Source organism: Babylonia areolata, chromosome 7 (genome assembly GCF_041734735.1).
Source record: "Babylonia areolata isolate BAREFJ2019XMU chromosome 7, ASM4173473v1, whole genome shotgun sequence".
NCBI lineage: Eukaryota > Metazoa > Mollusca > Gastropoda > Neogastropoda > Buccinidae > Babylonia > Babylonia areolata.
The window spans coordinates 5,166,554-5,185,198 of record NC_134882.1 but is presented as its reverse complement, the minus strand read 5'-3'; the positions used below and the strand labels follow the sequence as shown (position 1 = coordinate 5,185,198).

The window sequence follows — 18,645 nt, the reverse complement described above, 5'->3', positions numbered from 1 at the left end:
AGGCTCATCTGCCACAGTCCCACTGCCGGTATTCCGCATGGAGCTGTCGATATTGGATGCCACGATCGAGAGGAGACCCTGCACAGCTGATGTTATTTCGTCTTCGAACTGATAAACCGTGTCCTGTTGTTTATCAAAAGAACCTGAAGGGTCCAGTACTGTCTTCTCATCCCCTTTAATATTGACCTGACCCTCATGTTTCTGTCATCCCTTTGATCACTGACTTCTGATTAACCCGGGTGGATTATTTGGGCAACTCGGAAAGTATTACGCGGGTGTAGTGTCTGAAAGAGCTAGGGGATGAACTGTGTTCTGTGACACCGGGTCCGTTCTGTGTGTTACAAGTTCTGAGTCACGGTCCTCTGCTGTTTGCTGCTGCAAGGTCGCTTCGATTCTGTCTGTTTTATCTTGCGTGCGTACATCAGTTCAATATTCTGCGTCCTTTTTTTTCTTCTTTTTTAAGTCGATTTTTTAATGCAAAAGTGCACCTACTCTGAAACTAAGAATCATTTTTAATGGAACTGTCTTACATCCAAACTCGAATGTCCTTTTTTCCTGGAGAAAACAACTGTAGCCATTTCGTTATCAACATAATAAAGAATTCAATAAAGACTGTTCGGGAGTGGAACACACATACCCACATGACTTCATTGTTGAAACATTTAGCTCACACTTTTCCTGACCCTGGCCGCTGTGGAAGTGGACGACTGGAAGCAAGCAGGCTAGCAAGCGCTAGCGCGCGCGCGTATGTATATATGCATGCGTGTGCGTGTTGTTGTTTAACGCAGTTTTCACATGAAGTGATATTAGATGGGGATAGGGGAGAAAAACTGCCCAGAACAACTTGACCTCAAGGACGTCCGCCAATTGGTCGTTTATCTGAATTCTGAGGCAAGGGCATGAATAAATGGTAGAATCAATAAGTTGTGCGTCTGTGTATGGTCGATTGTATTGATCATGTCGTTCCGCTTGAATTTATGTCATATACGATTGCGTATCAGTGCACGTTTGTGTGTGGTTAGGTGACGGGGGGTGTTTTGGTGGGTGTCAACGTTTGCATGGCTGACACAAACTGTTTGATTTTTCGTAACAGTCATGTCCCGGTACTCTGAGAAAGGAAGGGCAGATAATGTCCTGTCCGTGGGGAAGGACAGGAAGAGGCAGTCTGTCTGCTCCACTGTTGTTTTCCTTCTTCTGCAGAACAAGCAGACGAAAGGACCAATAAGCAGGGATTTGAAATACACACACAGTTCGGCAATATGAACTGATGAAACGTTAAAAAACATTCGTATAATGAATAATAACAACTTCAATGGTTTTGTTCAGAATTATATCATCAATAAACAGCATGCATGCGTTAACTGCTTCACACTCCATCAAAGCTAATTTGAAATAATTCTGACTGCAGTGCACCATAATAATGATATATGAACAGCTGAATTCTAAGATAATTGCACTATATGAACAGCTGAATTCTAAGATTCTATCTCCGAGCAAAAATACAAGCACCACTTATACTGTAATTATAGAAGCTTAAAAATGTTAATGAACACTAACCTTAATCAGGTTATTTTAAACGTGTAAATATTAAAATTTTGTAGCCCATTATAAAATTAATGAACACTAACCTTAATCAGGTTAATTAAAGGTGTAAATACTGAAATTTTGTAGCCCATTATAAAAGGAATAATCACAAGATGTGATATTTCACTATCACTGTTAAATTCAGCATCACAGCTAGTATAAAAGTGCCTGTTTTCCAGTTCAGTGTTCAGTTATTTATCCTTTCAAGTGGCCAAACACTCTGGACAGGCTGGATCGGTGGGAGCTGGCAACCTTTCTGGTTTTTCTCTTCTTCTGTGTCGGCAGAACCTGAAACGTACCACATTACCTCAGTTTGTTTGCGCTCAAATCAATATCTCAAAATGATAAAGAAAACACTGTGCTTAAAACAAAAACAAAAAAAATCCCCTTATTTTGTTGGGATTATGTGATCACAGGCACAATAACAGCACGTGCATGCAAATGAAATAAGGTGAGGTGGGTAAGGGACATGGTCCTTGAGGTCCACATGCACTGATTCTGTCTTGCCACCACCAGTCTACATGCACTGAATTTCGGTCCACATGCACTAATTCTATGTTGCCACCAGTTGAACAAAATCCCGTCAGTGGTTGCCATTTCTGTATGGGTAACTAGTATATGACAGAATACACTGAAAGAAAAACAAAGTAACTGAAAGGAAAAGAGGGATACAGAAGAAGCAATAGGAAAACCATGAGAAGACGAAGAAGGGCTACGAGAGAGACAGAGATGATAGCTTATCAAAGTTTGTATCTTTCGGATCAGAAAAGATCTGAGCACATCACTCCTCTTTTGCAACATCTGCACTGGCTCCTTGTCTCACACCGAATAAAGTACAAGATCAGCACTCTGTGTTATAGATGTATTCACAAAACTGCCCCTTCCTATCTCTGCGGCTGCCTTCACCTCTACACTCCATCTCACTCACTACGATCGGCTTCAGATCCATTCTGTTTACGCAATCCCAGATTCAAACACTTGACTGCTGGCCGCCGTTCTTTCTCTGTCTCTGGACCTTGCAATTGGAATGAACTTCCTCTTTCGCTTCGTCAAGTCTCCACACTCAGCTCTTTCAAGTCTGGCCTTAAAACCCACCTCTTCCCAAAATAGCCTCCCTTGCCTGCCTCTTCCTTGTCTTTAGTTTCTACAGCTTTAGAGTTATGCATGCGTGTGAATGACTGGTGCGAAAGCGCTTTGATTTGTCTCTGCACAAGATTCAGCGCTATATAAATGCCATTATTTATTATTATCATTATTATCATGCAATGGTAAAAAGAACCAACGAAATAAAACTAAATCTAAACGCAATTTCCCATTATGGAACAACGATTATATAACTTTCAAATGTGAACGACAAATTCTTCTCACAATGCTTCTCCTAATCGTTCAGCCAATGATGTCTTAATATTTTCAGAACTGTAAAATAATATTTTTAAAACCGATATTCCAAATCTTTAATGTTTTTTAAACAATACAACTGCTGGGGGTTTTTTGGGGTTTTTTTTCTGTTAATGATGTCTTGAAACTTTTCCACACAGACTGGTGTATTAAAGTTTAACTTTGGTAAAGAAAGCGTTCGGTTTTGGAAGATAGGACAAACATATACAGACATGTACAAAAAATGACAAAATTCAAACTTTTAAAGCAGCAATTTGCAGCGTGACAAAAAAAAAAGAAGAAAAAAATAGATCATTTGATTATGCAGACCACCGGTGCTGTAAAACCCTTAGTGTGTACACACATGCCAGACAACAAAATAAGAACACTGATCTTCTCATGAACCACATCTACTATGGGTTATGGAAACGTGAACACACCCAGTATGCACCACCCTACCTACCCCACACCCACCCCTCTCTAGAGCCCCCACCCCCTTCCCGAAAACGGGAATGGCGAGATATTGTCAGTCAAGCGTGTGAAAAGCCCACACGCAGATTGTACACGAATGAACGTGGAAATTTTCAAGCCAGCAAATACAGAAGACTAATTTGATGTTGTCAACTGATTTAAGAGATTACCCAAGGCCTGATCACTGCAATTTGTTTATTCTAAGATTTGGTATCTGCTCACCACCATCACCACACTTTTTTTTTTTATAATCTTAATTCTATTTTTGTGTGTGTGTGTTTTATCATCATAAACAACAGATACGGTTCAGCGTATGTGCCTCTATGACACGCCTCCTTGAAACTGAAACTAGTGAGCAGCACCACCTGAACGACGTTCGTCGAGGGCCTCAATGGGCCCTGTAGCGGGGTTCTGTGGGCAGCAGGTCCGTGGTCCTCCTCCTCCTGCTGGTGGCTGGGGGAAGGGGTGGGCGTGAAAGACTCTGTCCCTGAGCTGTCCCCATTGTTATCAACCCCCACTGCCTTTGCCAGAGTTTCGCGCCGCCGTGCCGATAGCCCGGTCACTGCCTCTTTCAACGTGGACATGTCCTGAAGTTAACAGTTCTAGTGGTGGTTTAAGGTATGTGTGTGTGGGGTGAGGTGGGGGGGGGGGAGAGGGGGGTGACGGGGGAGGGGGTGAGGGGAGTGTGGGGGGTTGAGGGGGCGGAGGAGATGCGTGTGTGTATCTGTGTTTGTGTGTGTCTCAGTGTACATGTGGATGTGGCTCAGTATTTGAGGCAGATGTGTGTGTGTGTGTGTGTGTGTGTGTGTCTGCGTGCATGAGCATGTGTGCGTGCGTGCGTGTTTATATAAGTGTGTGTGTGAGAGAGAGAGAGAGAGAGAGAGAGAACGTGTGTGAAATTGTAGCAGTCTTCAGTTTCACGTCTTTCAACTTTCAGTGTAATTAATATATAAATATAAATATATGTGTGTGTGTGTGTGTGTGTGTGTGTGTGTGTGTGTCGGTGTGTGTGTGAATACATAGATACATAGGTAAATACATAGTTATGAAAATAAATATTTGTCATTTATTTAAAATAATAATAATAATAAAATAAAATAAACAAAACATATTCTAAAAAATGAATTAAAAAAAACTGATGCTCATCTCGATGTCCAGAAAAAAATACCACTGACAGGTTTCCTTAAGAGCATCCGTTGATTTACCGTTAGTTTCACCATTCTCACAGTTTGCGTTGTGGTCGTCATGATCACTGACCTCGACATTGTTTTTATAGTTGTTGTAGTGATGTTGTTATTGGTCTGTCGTTGTTTTATAGTTGTTGTGGTGATGTTTGTTATTGGTCTGTCGTTGTTTTATAGTTGTTGTGGTGATGTTTGTTATTGGTCTGTCGTTGTTTTATAGTTGTTGTGGTGATGTTTGTTATTGGTCTGTCGTTGTTTTATAGTTGTTGTAGTGATGTTGTTATTGGTTTGTCGTTGTTTTATAGTGTTGTTATTGGTTGTCAAGTCTTGCACGTGTCCTGTGAATAACAGCAAGGTCGCTCAGAAAAAAGGTCACACCTCTTTCAGCTGGTGCATTCGCTTTAGGTCTTGGGACAGCTGGTGTTGTGTCTGTTGCAACCTCTGCTTCTCCTCTTCGGTCTTTCTGCACATGTAGAAACACACACCCAACATACACAAACACCCAAGCGTGTACGTGTACGCACACACACACACACACAGAAAGTCGCATACAGAGAGAAGCTGGTGCAGAGGGAGAGCACACACACACACGCATGCACACACACACACACAAACACACACACACATTCAGGAGAGGGAGGTGAGACCAGCGGGAGTCCATACCAGTTGTGATCTCAATTCTTGCTTCAAAAAATAGCCGCTTCGTACGATCATCACACACACACACACACACACATTCAGGTGGCGCACAGTAATGAGAGCTGATATCATTTATCTCGCTTCTTGCTTCATTAATCGCATCATGTAACCCTCTCCCTCTCTCTCTCACACACACACACACACATATGTATATTCAGGCACGCACAGTTATGAGAGCTATTAGCCTATCAGTCATCTTGCTTCTTCCTTCATTAACCGCATCATGTGACTCTCTCTCTCTCTCACACACACACACACACACACACACACAGTTAGCAGAATCACCTCAACTCTTGCTTCAGCACATTGATGTGTTCCTGTAGCTGCGTGATGTGTTCGTCTCTCTCTCGGATGCCATCCACCAGCTGAGCGTAAGGTTGTTGCGCCTCGGCCATCGCTGCCTTGCACCTCTCTAACTGTCATGCACACGTAATCACACTGTCTGTGGTCATATTAATCAGAAACAACAGTATGCGCGTGTGTTAGACTGATAATGACGATGATGATGAGAAATCTTGAAATAACAGTGATAGCTATAGAAATATATATATATATATATGCTACTTGTAGGGTACACCACCAAAACAATCTTTTCTGCTGTTGCCAGTGATACCACAACAATTACAACTACCACAGACCCTCTATATGCTATAGGGTCTTTGCTGCTGCTGCTGCTGCTGCTCCTAGCCTCCTCCTCCTCCTCCTACTACTACTACTTGCTGTGACTGTCACTCCTGTTCAACGATGTTGTTGCTGGTTTTACTTTCAGCGGAATAATGCATCATATTCCAAAACTTCACCACCCACTTTTGTCAAACCCACTACTACTACTACTACTACTACTACCACGATTGCTGTAACTGTTACTCGTGCTCACCGATGGTGTTGCTGGTTTTACTTTCGGCGCTATAAAATCAGTGCAATCATACTCCCGCACCATCCCTTACAGTCAAACCCACACAAAACAAATGTATCATTCTTCATACAAACTAAATTAAAGAAAGTGAACGAAAACCTGTATCTGACCAGCTAGCTTGCTTATCAGCCTGACAGCTGTCTAACTGACTGACCGACTACTTAACCAACAAACTACCTGTCTAATTAACTCATAACGACTGGGTAACAGAAATAACATGTCAGATTCGTTTTGTTTGTGCGTGTGTTATGTGCCAAACTGATTAAATCACAGATAAACAATGACTTGTAACATTCTATATGGCCCAAAGTCATATCATCTGTGGATCTGTTTATGTATGTGTTATGCCTGATCAGTCGTGAGATAATGAATGCGTGTGGTGTGGTATAGCGTGGTGTGTGTGTGTGTGTGTGTGTGTGTGTGTGATAGACTTCGGATCAATCTAAAGGTTGACTGCTTGTTTCAATCATTGTTTTGTTTTTTTTTGGTTTTTTAGAGCGGAGGAAGGGGGGCGTTGCTGTTTTTGGTTTGGGGTACAATGTTGAATATTTGTTGTCAACAACTGGCCTTTTCTTTTAGGGGCGAGGTGTTGTTGTTGTTGATTTATCGTGGCCTGGCTGAGCCACTAACCTCGTCTGTCAGTTGGCTGACCGCTCTCCTTTCGCTGTCAACGTCTTTGTGCAGGGCACTGTTGTCTCTCTCCAACTGCACAACGCGCTTGGCCAACTGCACGCTGTCAGGCACAGACACACACAAGCAAACGCTCACTCATGCACACACACAAACACAACAGCGACAACAACAACAACAACAACACACACACACACAAAGTTGGCATGGACATGCACAAAAGCACGCCTATATACATACATGCGTTCAGCAAAACACACACACACACTTGTACATGCGAGCACTTACTCGCATAATAAACATACATGGATCTATTCCGAGTACTGTGTGACAGAGAAAGGGAGAGAGGATGATGAAAAACAGAAGAGAGAGAGAGCGAGGGAGAGAGGGAGAGAGAGAGAGAGAGAAGCAGTAGCAAAGGGAGATGCTTGTTAAAACATATAATGCACAGATATGGACAATCGACGGATGAGTGTAAGGCCGTTGCCACTTATAAGAAGAGAGACACGCAAAGAGAGACTGTCAGACAGACGAGCAAACCCACATAATAATACACAGGTAGACAGGAAGACGCATATACACATATAATCTACAGTGCACACACACGCACGCGCACGCACACACACACACACACACACACACAGCGAAGTGTCAAAATTTGTCCCCATCAAACCCAAAACTACTACCCTTATGTCTGCTGTCTACAGAGAAGAATGTATCGACGAAACTGTTGTTTTACCTTTGCTCCATGCGTCGCTTGACAGTGTTGGGTATGTTGCCAATGGAGCAGACCTTCTCAGCTGCAATGTCATCACTCTCTGAAATAACAGGATTGTGTTCTCGGCAATAGAGAGCATTCCAGTTGTTTTCCAAAATCAACCTTTTTCTGTGTCTGTCTCTTATTTCTGTCTAATCTGTCTCTCTTATTGTTCTCTCTCTCTCCATCTGTTTCTCATGAAATAAAGATTGCTTGAAACCAGAAATTAACAGTCTTCGAAATTCGGTATGTTAGTCAATTTGATTAAACACAGGCCTAAAAAATACCTTATCCATAGAATAGTTTAGACAGAATAGTGCTGTGAGGCTGAATGAAAAAATGTAAATACAACCAAACGTAGACATTCACCCACCCAGCCTGACTTCAGCCAATGATCAACAAGCAAGGTACTTCCCATCACTTATCTGCAAACTGATGACATCCACTTCCCAATACCCCCACTGCATTCTTCTCTCTGTATGACAAAGCCAGACACTCCAGACAAAGGATCAGCTGTCCGTCTGAAGTGAGCTGCCACCAATTAATGCTCTGTAATAAACTGTCTGCAGCCTTCAGATTCATGTGTTCCATCTCTAGCCACCTGCCCTCTCAGTTCTTGTACACCCAACAAACGGACATCCAGGCGCTCCTCTATCAAACAAACGAACACCTAGCAAAGTGATCAGCTATCCCCTCAAGAGAAGCTGCCGCCACCTAACAAGACTACAGGGTTAAGTACTCGCTGTTATCAGCCTGTGAAATGGATGTAATCGACATGATGCAGTTTCCATTCAACCTCACAGTAGCCTAACGGAGCCAAACGCTTCAGCAAAACAATCTGCAATCCAGTCCACCCACATCATATAACGTTGTCATTGCCTAACATATGCCAGCCGCCTGGGAAATGGTGAAGTCTACCTCCAGTCACACTCCATTATCTATCTGTTTTTGTTGTGTTTTTTAAACTAAGCTGAACACAGCAAAGTGATCAACATTCCTCCTATGTAATAAACACTGTCACCACCAAATGACCCACCCTGATAAAGTACTCATTGACATCTGCCTGGAAATGATGTCGTCTAGCTCCATCCACCCCATCTGCAACCGTGTACCCACCAAAGGAAGCCGGATACTCCAGTCAAATCATATGCTGTCCACCTGAGAGAAGCTGCCAACACCCACCTCAGGTAGGCCAACGGTGTCGGTAATTCGCATCACCCGGACAGCCCTTCACTGAACACCGGAAGGTATACGTATGAGAGGGAGACCAAAGAACACCTGGCGTGGAACAGTCGAAAGAACTCAACACCCTGAAACACACCTGGGTACCATTCAGAGACTGGCCAAAAACAGACAAAAGTGGCAGATCTTCGTTGCTGTCCTACGTGCTAGAGGGCATCATGTGCATTGAAGTCGGTGATTCAAACTCACAGATTCCTGAATACAGGCTCAAACCACACTGCACCGAGTGAGCTAACGAGGCACTCAGGTCCTCATTTAACAAGCCACGGGAAAAACTTGTCCCAGGAAAGCGGGGCGAAAGGGACCTATGTAACACCACACTGACACCAGCAGAACATCACGTTAGGAATACTGACTGTCAGCTGCGTGGACACTGATGTGGTCCAGGTCTCGCTCCAGGCGTTCATACATGTCCAACTTGCTGCTCCTGTCCGACAGCTGGGCCTGCAGCTCCACAATGCGCTTCTCCAGCGTCGTCTGCATGCTGTGGTACTCCTTCCTCAGCATCTGAGCAAGGTGGCACAATGGTTAACACGTTTATATGCCAATACAGTGTCCGTGAGGGTCTGGGTTCGAATCCTGGTCTCTTCCTTTCTCCCAAGTTCGACTTGAAAATCAGACTGAGCATCTGGTAAATCGGATGAGATGATATACCCAGGTCCCGTGTGCAGCACGCACTTGGCACATGTAAGTGCTTGTGTATGCGCACGTTCACACACACACGCACGCCCGCACACACATACACACAGCATATCAATGTGTATTCTCTCTTGAATATACGCCACACATTATAAATCACACACGGGTCTACAGTCAGTTGAATGGTTGCTGGTTTTCTCTTTTATAACCTTTAGGTTGGTTCCAAAGTCAGGCAATTGACTGCTTTGGGGAAGATGCTTTTAGCGAAAAGATTGGTTTTGTCCTAATACACATGTACAGTTAATAAGGGCTGGTTGTACAATTCTCTTTAATACACTTTAGGTTGGTTCCAGAGACAGGGTATTGACTGCTTTGGGAAAGCAGGTATTGGTGAAACGATTGGTTTTGCTTCTGACACTTCTATGCCGACGACCCGAGGGTTATAAACTGACCTTGAGGGTCACGAACTGACCTCGAAGGTCATGAACTGAGCTCAAGGGTATTGCACTGACCTCTTCCTTCTTCTGTAGTAGTTCCACTTCCAAGGCCCTGTCCTTCAGGTTGCTCACGGTCTCCTCGTGCACCATCTGACATCGCTCCACTTTCAGACTTTTCACTTTCAGCTCGTTCTCTGTCTCGGACATTCGGCTTTCCGCTCTCGACCGCATTTCGCGGAACCTGAAAACGATGACCTAATCATAATATATCATCAACAGAAAGTGATTTTGATACCAGACACTTTGGAGTGAAGGTGGGGAAGATGGACGGGGAGAGGTGGGGAGGGAGAAGCAACTATGAAGTATTTTACAAACTATTAAAGAAAATGTAAGATTTCCCTTCACTTACTTAAGTCAAACGTAGGCTTTAAAACGAAAATTATCATGTCTAGGGCTCGGTAAAGGAAGGCGGGTCCCATCCTCTTTTATCGTCGTTTAGTATCAGTATCAGTAGCTCAAGGAGACGTCACTGCGTTCGGTCAAATCCATATACGCTACACCATATCTGCCAAGCAGATGCCTGACCAGCGGCGTAACCCAACGCGCTTAGTCAGACCTTGAGAAAAAAAAGATAAATAAATAATTTAAAAAAAGATAATAATAATATTTTTTTTAAATCAACCTTCCCCAACCAAAGGCAGATAACCACTCACACCTGAGTGGAGTGAGGAAAATCGAAGTGCTTTTTGTCAAGGATACAACAGCACGCCACAACAGGACCTTGAACCCTGAACACCGAATCAAACGTCCAACGCCGATTCTGCCACAGTGCCTCTGGACCTTGCAATTGGAATGAACTTCCTCTTTCGCTTCGTCAAGTCTCCACACTCAGCTCTTTCAAGTCTGGCCTTAAAACCCACCTCTTCCCAAAATAGCCTCCCTTCCCTGCCTCTTCCTTGTCTTCAGTTTCTCCAGTTTTAGAGTTATGCGTGCGTGAGAATGACTGGTGTGAAAGCGCTTAGATTTGTCTATGCACAAGATGCAGCGCTATAAATACCATTATTATTATTATTATGTTGGATTACAGAGTACGATTAAACGATGTGTTGACGTGGGGAGGTTATAGTTAGGGTTTGAAAAGATATCATTACTTTTTCCACTACTTTGTGTCTTTGTGTGTGTGCGTGTGTGTGTGTGTGTGTGCGGGCGCGCGTGTGTGTGTGAATTCATTCAGTCATATTCCTTTGCTTTAATATAATCTCTTCTAATGAAATTTTTTTTTATTAATGCGCAGAGCCCTAAAACTATAAAACTACTACAAGAATGCGCTTTTGAAATGCTTTTTTTTTTCCCCTTTTTTTTTCAGAAATGTAGCAGTATCAGCAACAATGGTAAGTCTAGTGGTAGCTCTGGTAGAAGTTTTTTTCTTGCTGCTCTCATTCGTTTTGTTCAACTTCTAGTTTGGTGACAGCGGTCTTATTTCTGTTTCTTTGCTTTTGGCTGTAGTCTTTTCGTTCATTGTCGTTGTCGTTGTTGTTGCCGTCGTCGGCATGGAACAACTTACTGAGTGGTGAGTTCTTCATACTTGACGTTGGCCTCCCTGGCTGACAGCTGGAACCTCTGCCGCTCGGCCAGGGCCGTGTCCCGTGCTTCTCGAAGATTTCTGTCATTGGCACCACATGGTCATGTCAGCCTCTCATCATTTCCAGCATACATCGTCAAGTGGAATGAAACATACTCACTGACAATCTCTCTCTCTCCCTCTCTCTCTCTCACACACACACACACACACAAACATATGTACACGCGCGTGCAAGCACAAATATTTCCAGGAAACATTAGTCGTGCAAAATAACTCTCTCTCTCACACACAAACATATGTACATGCGCGTGCACGCACAAATATTTCCAGGAAACATTTGTCGTGCAAAATAACTCTCTCTCTCTCTCTCTCTCAATCAGTCAATCACTGACCTGTTTTCCCTCTCATACATATCCCTTATAGAGTTTCGGAGGTGATCCATCTCAGTGGTAGTGGTGGCACGTATTTTGTCTAGCTCTTCTTGAAGCTTCGTCTCGTATTCCGATTTGTACCGATCTCTGAGTGAAAGAACACTCCTGATGCATGTGGGCGCTGGATCATACATAGGCGCAGTCATATTCCCCAACACATGCAAAAATATATACGAAGTGAAAAAGAGAGTGCAGCTGAGATTAATTGTTGGGCACTGGGAATATGAACATTTTATTTTCGTGTGGGAGGTTGTATACCTATATAGCGCAGTATCACAATGTAGTGCACTGCTCTTTTTTGTTTTGTTTTTTGTCTGTTTGCACTGCATTGTGTACACCCGCTCATGTATGCACGCATCAGCCAGCAATCTAACACTTCAACCAACTAACTCTCACCTGAAAGAGACCTACTCGTACACCTGCCCGACAACCCAACACTCCACTCAACCGACCAAACAACTACTGTCTCACCTGCAAGAGACGAACTTCTCATACACCTCCTCCCTGGTCTGCCTGGCATCGTCCAGCTGCTGAGTCACCTGCTGCAGGCGGTCTTCAGCGAAAGTGGCACGCTTGGTGAACTCGGACACCTGTCTGCACAGGTACTCTTTGTCCTGCTTCAGTAGAGCCTCAGACTGTTGGGCTGTGTACAGCTGGAAATAGTTCCAAAGTGAATGATAAAATGAAAGGATGAATGAATGAACGAATGAACAAGTACTGCAACTCTTAGTGGGACAAAGGCATATAACGCTGTTGCTCAGTACTTCCCGTGAGCTTGTGGTGTCAGTAAATATGAGACACCGAGAAATAAACCCAGATCCTTCTTCCAAAAGGAAGCTCCAAGTCCGCTCATAGAATAAAACCCCAAATAGTGTAGTTCTAATAAAGTAGCAATTTCGACGTATAATGTGTGTGTTATCAGGTGGGTGAAAAGAGGCTGTGGGAAGCTATGAGAGAAAATGTGAAGCTGACAGTGTAGGACAAAAAAATCTACAGGCCAATGTTTGAAATTTACCAACACTTTAGAATTAGTCAAATAATGTGTGTGTGTGTGTGTGTGTGTGTTTGTTCCTGCGCACACTCGCTTATGCAAGAGTTAGTCTGCGTGTGCCTGTACATGTATTCTTTCATCTGCTTCCTTGCTTGCCCTCAAGAGTAAATACGACTTGGGGGTGGGGGGGGTGGGGGGGGGCACGACAACAGAACAGACCGACAGACCTGTTTGGTCAGCTGGTCCCTCTCCTTCCTCAGGCTGTCCACCACAGTCTCCATGGCGCTCAGCTGTTTGTCTGCCTCCAGCTTTCTCCTCCTGGCCTCCCCCCCACTGCAACACGGCTATCACACAGTCAGCCTGGTACATGAATGACCCGATACGTTACCTACTATTGACACTGAGATCTAACTACCAATAGCTACCACTTGAATGACCAACAACACATATCTAACTACCCACAGTCAGTAAATGAATGACAATCGACGCTGAGATCAAACTGCCTACAATCAGTGCGCGAGTGAACATCAACACTGAGGTCTAACTACCTGCAGTCAGTACACGAATGAACATCAACACTGATGTCTAACTACCCGGAGAAAGCACATGAATGACCATCAACACTGAAATCTAACTACATACAGTCAGCAAAATGAATGACCATGAACGCAGAGATCTAACTACCGACAGTACATTAATTACCATCAACACTGAGATCTAAGTAGTCACAGTCATCATATGAATTACCATCAACACTGAGATCAAACTCAGTAACTAACCACATCAGTAAACGAAAGACAACTGACACTGAAATCTAACTACGAACAGTCAGTGCGTGAATCATAAATTCACACTGAGATCTAACTCTACCCAGTCAGTGCATGAAAGACGATTGACACTGTGATCTAACTAATCACAGTGCATGGGTGATCAACTACACTGAAATCTAACTGGCCACAGTTAGCACATGAATCACCACTGACAGTGAGATCTAACTGCCAACAGTAAGTAAATGAATGACTACACCTCGACACAGGGAAGGGAGTGTGGAACTGGTCCAAGAAAACCCACTGAGTATGATTTATTAACCAGACACAGAACATATATGCAGACTTAAGGAAACACACACACACACTGAGAGAGAGTCTGTGTCCTGCACAGCCATTTTCAATCTCGATTTGAAATAGATATATACAGACAATGGTGTAACAGGTATTTTGCTTGCGTGTTTGTATACAATATGACTAGTGAGATGGATTAAGCATTTATTACAACCTTCCTGTCTCATTTGAACTGCTTTTATTAAGCTGATCATTCGCGCAGAAAATGATATTTTTTGGTGGTTATCTTCTGTAGTTTTTATATAGTCGAATAAGATATGTTGAGAATTCATCATCACCAACATAATCATTGTAATCATCACCATTGTTTGTTTTGTTTTTTCAAAATATTCATTTTGTAAACAATCATTATTTAATACCAATAATTTAATCAAAATATTAAAAAAGACACTGACGTACGCTTTGATATCATCGTCGTAACAAACTGTTTTCAAGTCATCTGACTTGAGCTGTGCACATTTGTTAACATAATCCTGAGATACTGCCTGTAGTTTCACATGCAGTTCTGCATTCGTCATGTGCTCCTCTTCTAGTCTCTGAAAGCAAATTATGAACTGTGACACAGTGTTATGTACATGGAATGTACTGCCGTGCCAAAGTGATGTTTGTAGATATAATTTTCTCCCCTTTCACTTTTGTAAAGATGCAAGTGTATAAACTATGCAGCAGGTTTTGTAAAGTGGACGAGTGTAACATGCAATGCTGCTGCATTTTATAAAGCTTTTATGCGCTACCGTCTTCAGACAGAAAACTGTCGCAGAGAAAGCCCATGTAAATACTGATGATTTAAAGCTGCCATTTTTAAATCCTCGCATTATTTTACATCTCAGCAAACACACACACACACATGCGCGCGTGCACGCTCTCTTCTTAAACCTAAGTTAAAGGGCTTAGGTTAAAATTTTAAGGACTTTATAATTTACTGGTTTCAAAAACTAAACTTACTGAAATGTACGCCTATAATGAAAATGGGGGCGGGGTGAACGTTATTCCTCAAAAACAAACAACATACATATAACGAAGAAGAATATCACCGGCTGACGTGCAAGCCCTGCAATTACTTCAAGAAAACACCAGCTGCATATTTTGATCTGCGAACAAAGGGAAATAGGCATACCTAGTTAACTACCGTGGATATCAAAAGAAAGGAAAAGAATCGGGAACAGAAATGGCACAAACTGTACATATAATTATAATAGAAACCTGAACTTTTGTTTGTCCCTTCCAGTCAGAAAATAAATTAACTGCGAATCTGAAACTCTTAACGGAGACAGAGAGCACACACACACACGCGCGCGCACACACACAGAGAATTTTTTTCACTTAAAAAAAAGGTGTACTACCCTTTTCAGTAGCTGAAGTTCGGTTGTATATGAAGCAATCTGTTCATCTTGGGCCCGCTCTGTCATCCGTAAATTGTCAATTTCAGTTTTCAGAGGATGCACAGTGTCATACACCCGTATCTGCAGCGTAATAACATCGGAGAATGTGTCATTCAGTGAATCAAAAGAGTTAGATAAAAAATAAAAAATAAAAAAAAGAGAGAAAGAAACAGGCAGGCGCGCGCACACACACACACACACTATACCTTGTATTGTATTGTACTGTATTGTATTATATATTGTATTGTATTAATATTTTTGTCACAACAGATTTCTCTGTGTGAAATTTGTGCTACTCTCTCCTGGGAGAGCGCATTGCTACACTGACAGCGCCACCCTTTTTTTTTTCCTGCCTGCATTTTTTTTGTTTTCCTATCGAAGTGGATTTTTCTACAGGGACAACCCTTTTGTTGCCGTGGGTTCTTTTACGTGCGCTAAGTGCATGCTGCACAGGGGACCTCGGTTTATCGTCTCGTCCGAATGACTAGCATCCAGACCACCACTCAAGGTTTGGGGAAGGGGAGAAAATACTGGCGACTCTGCCAGGATTCGAACCAGTGCGCTCAGATTCTCTTGCTTCCTGGGTGGACGCGTTACATCTAGGCCATCACTCCACATGCTTGCTTGTCTCTGCTTTCAGTGTCTGTATCAAAACGATAATAGGCCACCATATCTTTCTGATCTTCTCCATCTATACCATCCTTCAAAGATGCTGCGTTCTCTTGACACCTCTCTGCTTACAGTTCCTCGGTTCTCCCTTGAGACCTTTGGTTAAAAAAAATCATTCTGTCTTTGGCCCTACTGTCTGGAATTCCACAGCTGTCCCTGAAAAAAAACTCAGTGCTTTGCAACTTAAAAAAACAACAAAATTTAAGATGCACCTCTTTGAAATTCACCTCTCATGGTGCCTGTGACAGTGCGAGTGTGTACTTGTTTCTGTTTTCTGTCTATAATTTCATGTTGTTGAGGTGTTGTGTGGGAAAGAGAAGGGGTGGGCGAGATTATATACTGTGGTTTTAGTTGTGCAATGCTTGGGCATTGTGAAGAATGTGATTGGTTTTAATTACTGCGATCTGTTATTTCTTTTCTTTTTTTCAAAGTATGATGATATTCGTGTTAAGTACTATGACACATGCGATTTCATCATTTAGTTATTATTATGTTTTGTATATATTTTGAGTGTTACTGTTGTGTGCGTTGGTTTTGTGTGCTTATGTACACAACTTATTGTTGGTTTGATGTTCATGAAGTTTTATCATGTATATGTTATTTTTGGTATTTAAATGCATGTTTTTAACATCATGATTGTACATTTTACAGCACAGCTGAACATATTCTACATGGAAAGGCGTCATATAAGTTTTGTCAGCAGTAGAAGTAGTAGTAGTAGTTTCAGACTTTGTTGTTGTCCTGTCGAATTCGTTGATTTATAATTGTGATATTTCCAAATCTAAAATATCTTAAACTAAGGGAAGAGAGAGAGAGAGACGGAGGGGAGGGGGGGGGGGGTTGAGGTAAAACCATTCCCTGGTATGCCCTACTTACAGCTATGAAGTCTCTCAATGACAGTTCTCTGTTGGACAGACACTTGAGCTGCTCGTACCGTTCCGGGGACAGACTCAGATCTCCCAGACTTTGCCGCACATGTCCAGCTTTTTCCAGCAGTCTCTCGTTGGCCGCTTCTAGATATTGTTGCTTTGTTTTCACCAACTCCAGTTCCCTATCCATTTCCTGTTGTCGTTTCCTGGCCTCTTCTTTTTCACTCTGCACTTCAGTTTTCAAGCGAGCCTGCAGAATTTGCCTCTGATATGTGAGGTCGTGTAGACGCTCCTCTAAATCTTCAAATTGCTGCACATGTTCTGATTTGAGGGCCTCTATCGCAAGATTTTTCTGTGACAGTTCAATCCTGAGCATCTGCATGTCATGAACGAGTTTTTTGCGTTGCGCAAGTTGCTTGACAATGCGTCTTTTTTTGGCCTGTTTTACTTCTCTCTCGCTGCTGTCCGGCGACACTGTGAATTCGGTGGCTAAAGATGTTTCCTGGCTGAAATCGTCTGAGTCCACATCCTCGAAAGACTTAGATGGGTTCTTACTGATTTTCGATGCCATTGCTATTGAAGCATGCAGAACTGAACGTCGACAGTGCGAAACAAAGATTGCACAGATCTAAACAACATCCGGGTGTGGTGTACAAGGGGAGATAAGCTTATACGCTTAAGAAGGGGCCATCCATTTATCCATGTCACAGTTCAATAAAATAAAATTAAGATAAAATAATTAATCATCAAAGTGTAATAACAACAACAACAACAACACACAAAATGCAATTCTTGTCGTTGAGAAATACGTCATCCGAGACACCAAAGACATTTGTGACATTCACCTAATTAAAAGCGGTTAGTTTATTCACATGAAAAAAGGCTCAATAACTTCTAAACCAAACACCGCTGACAATGAAGAAGATTGACCTCAGATCAGAGCTCACACCCATGAAGCCACCTTTTCAATTCCGTGCACTTGAGCCCTCGATTCCTTTGGGTTACCTCATTGCCACAAACCATACAGTGGGCAAGCAGCATCATATGTGCATTATCTTGTGACCACCAAGAACATTTTTATATGCCAAGCAAGAAAAAATTAAGGTTTTCAAGGTAGATCTGGAATTTTAGTGGAAACCAAAATTGACCAATGATGGGTCTAGAGAAGAACAAAACGCCCACAACCCTGCTATTCCTCAGTGTAGGCCAATGTTTCCCCAACTTTTCTTTCAGCAAGGATTAAGTTCCCCCAGTTCTATATTCAGCAACAAAAAATATGTTTTCTGGGTCTGTGGTCTTTGTACCCCACGGTATGCGTTCCCCTATGGTCTAAATTCACTCTGGTCTATGTTCCCCTAGGTCTATGTTCCTCTAGATCTAGGGCCACTGCTAACCACTGTTGACAACCCATAAGTACTCAGATTGCGTTATTTTGTCACATATGTGCATTAACATATCTTGGCAGGTGTGTAATCTTTGCCTCACCCCTAACAGTGTTCAAATTGCTATACTTTGTGACAGTTATGCAGTATTTGGACTTCTCGACAAGATTTGACCATTGGCTGATAACTTAAACTACTGTTGACCATTACTGTCACCTGGTCTTCTTCTTCTTCTGCGTTTGTGAACTGCAGCTACCACGTTCACCAGTATGTACATGAGTG

The 18,645-nt window shown here is 42.7% G+C and overlaps 1 protein-coding gene across 1 annotated transcript; it reads right to left on the bottom strand.

Moving 5' to 3' along the window:
- Positions 1-18: 18 nt before the first annotated feature.
- Positions 19-17,599, bottom strand: LOC143283676 (progesterone-induced-blocking factor 1-like). The gene is made up of 14 exons (XM_076589899.1): positions 16,989-17,599; positions 15,405-15,524; positions 14,461-14,597; positions 13,168-13,273; positions 12,421-12,602; positions 11,501-11,599; positions 10,012-10,177; positions 9,217-9,367; positions 7,601-7,679; positions 6,862-6,964; positions 5,601-5,731; positions 4,995-5,079; positions 3,798-4,019; positions 19-1,872 (listed from the first exon to the last, which is right to left on the bottom strand). Exons 1-14 carry the CDS (start codon positions 17,550-17,552, stop codon positions 1,780-1,782), a joined length of 2,238 nt encoding a protein of 745 aa, XP_076446014.1. The 5' UTR covers positions 17,553-17,599; the 3' UTR covers positions 19-1,779.
- Between the last annotated feature and the right edge of the window lie 1,046 nt (positions 17,600-18,645).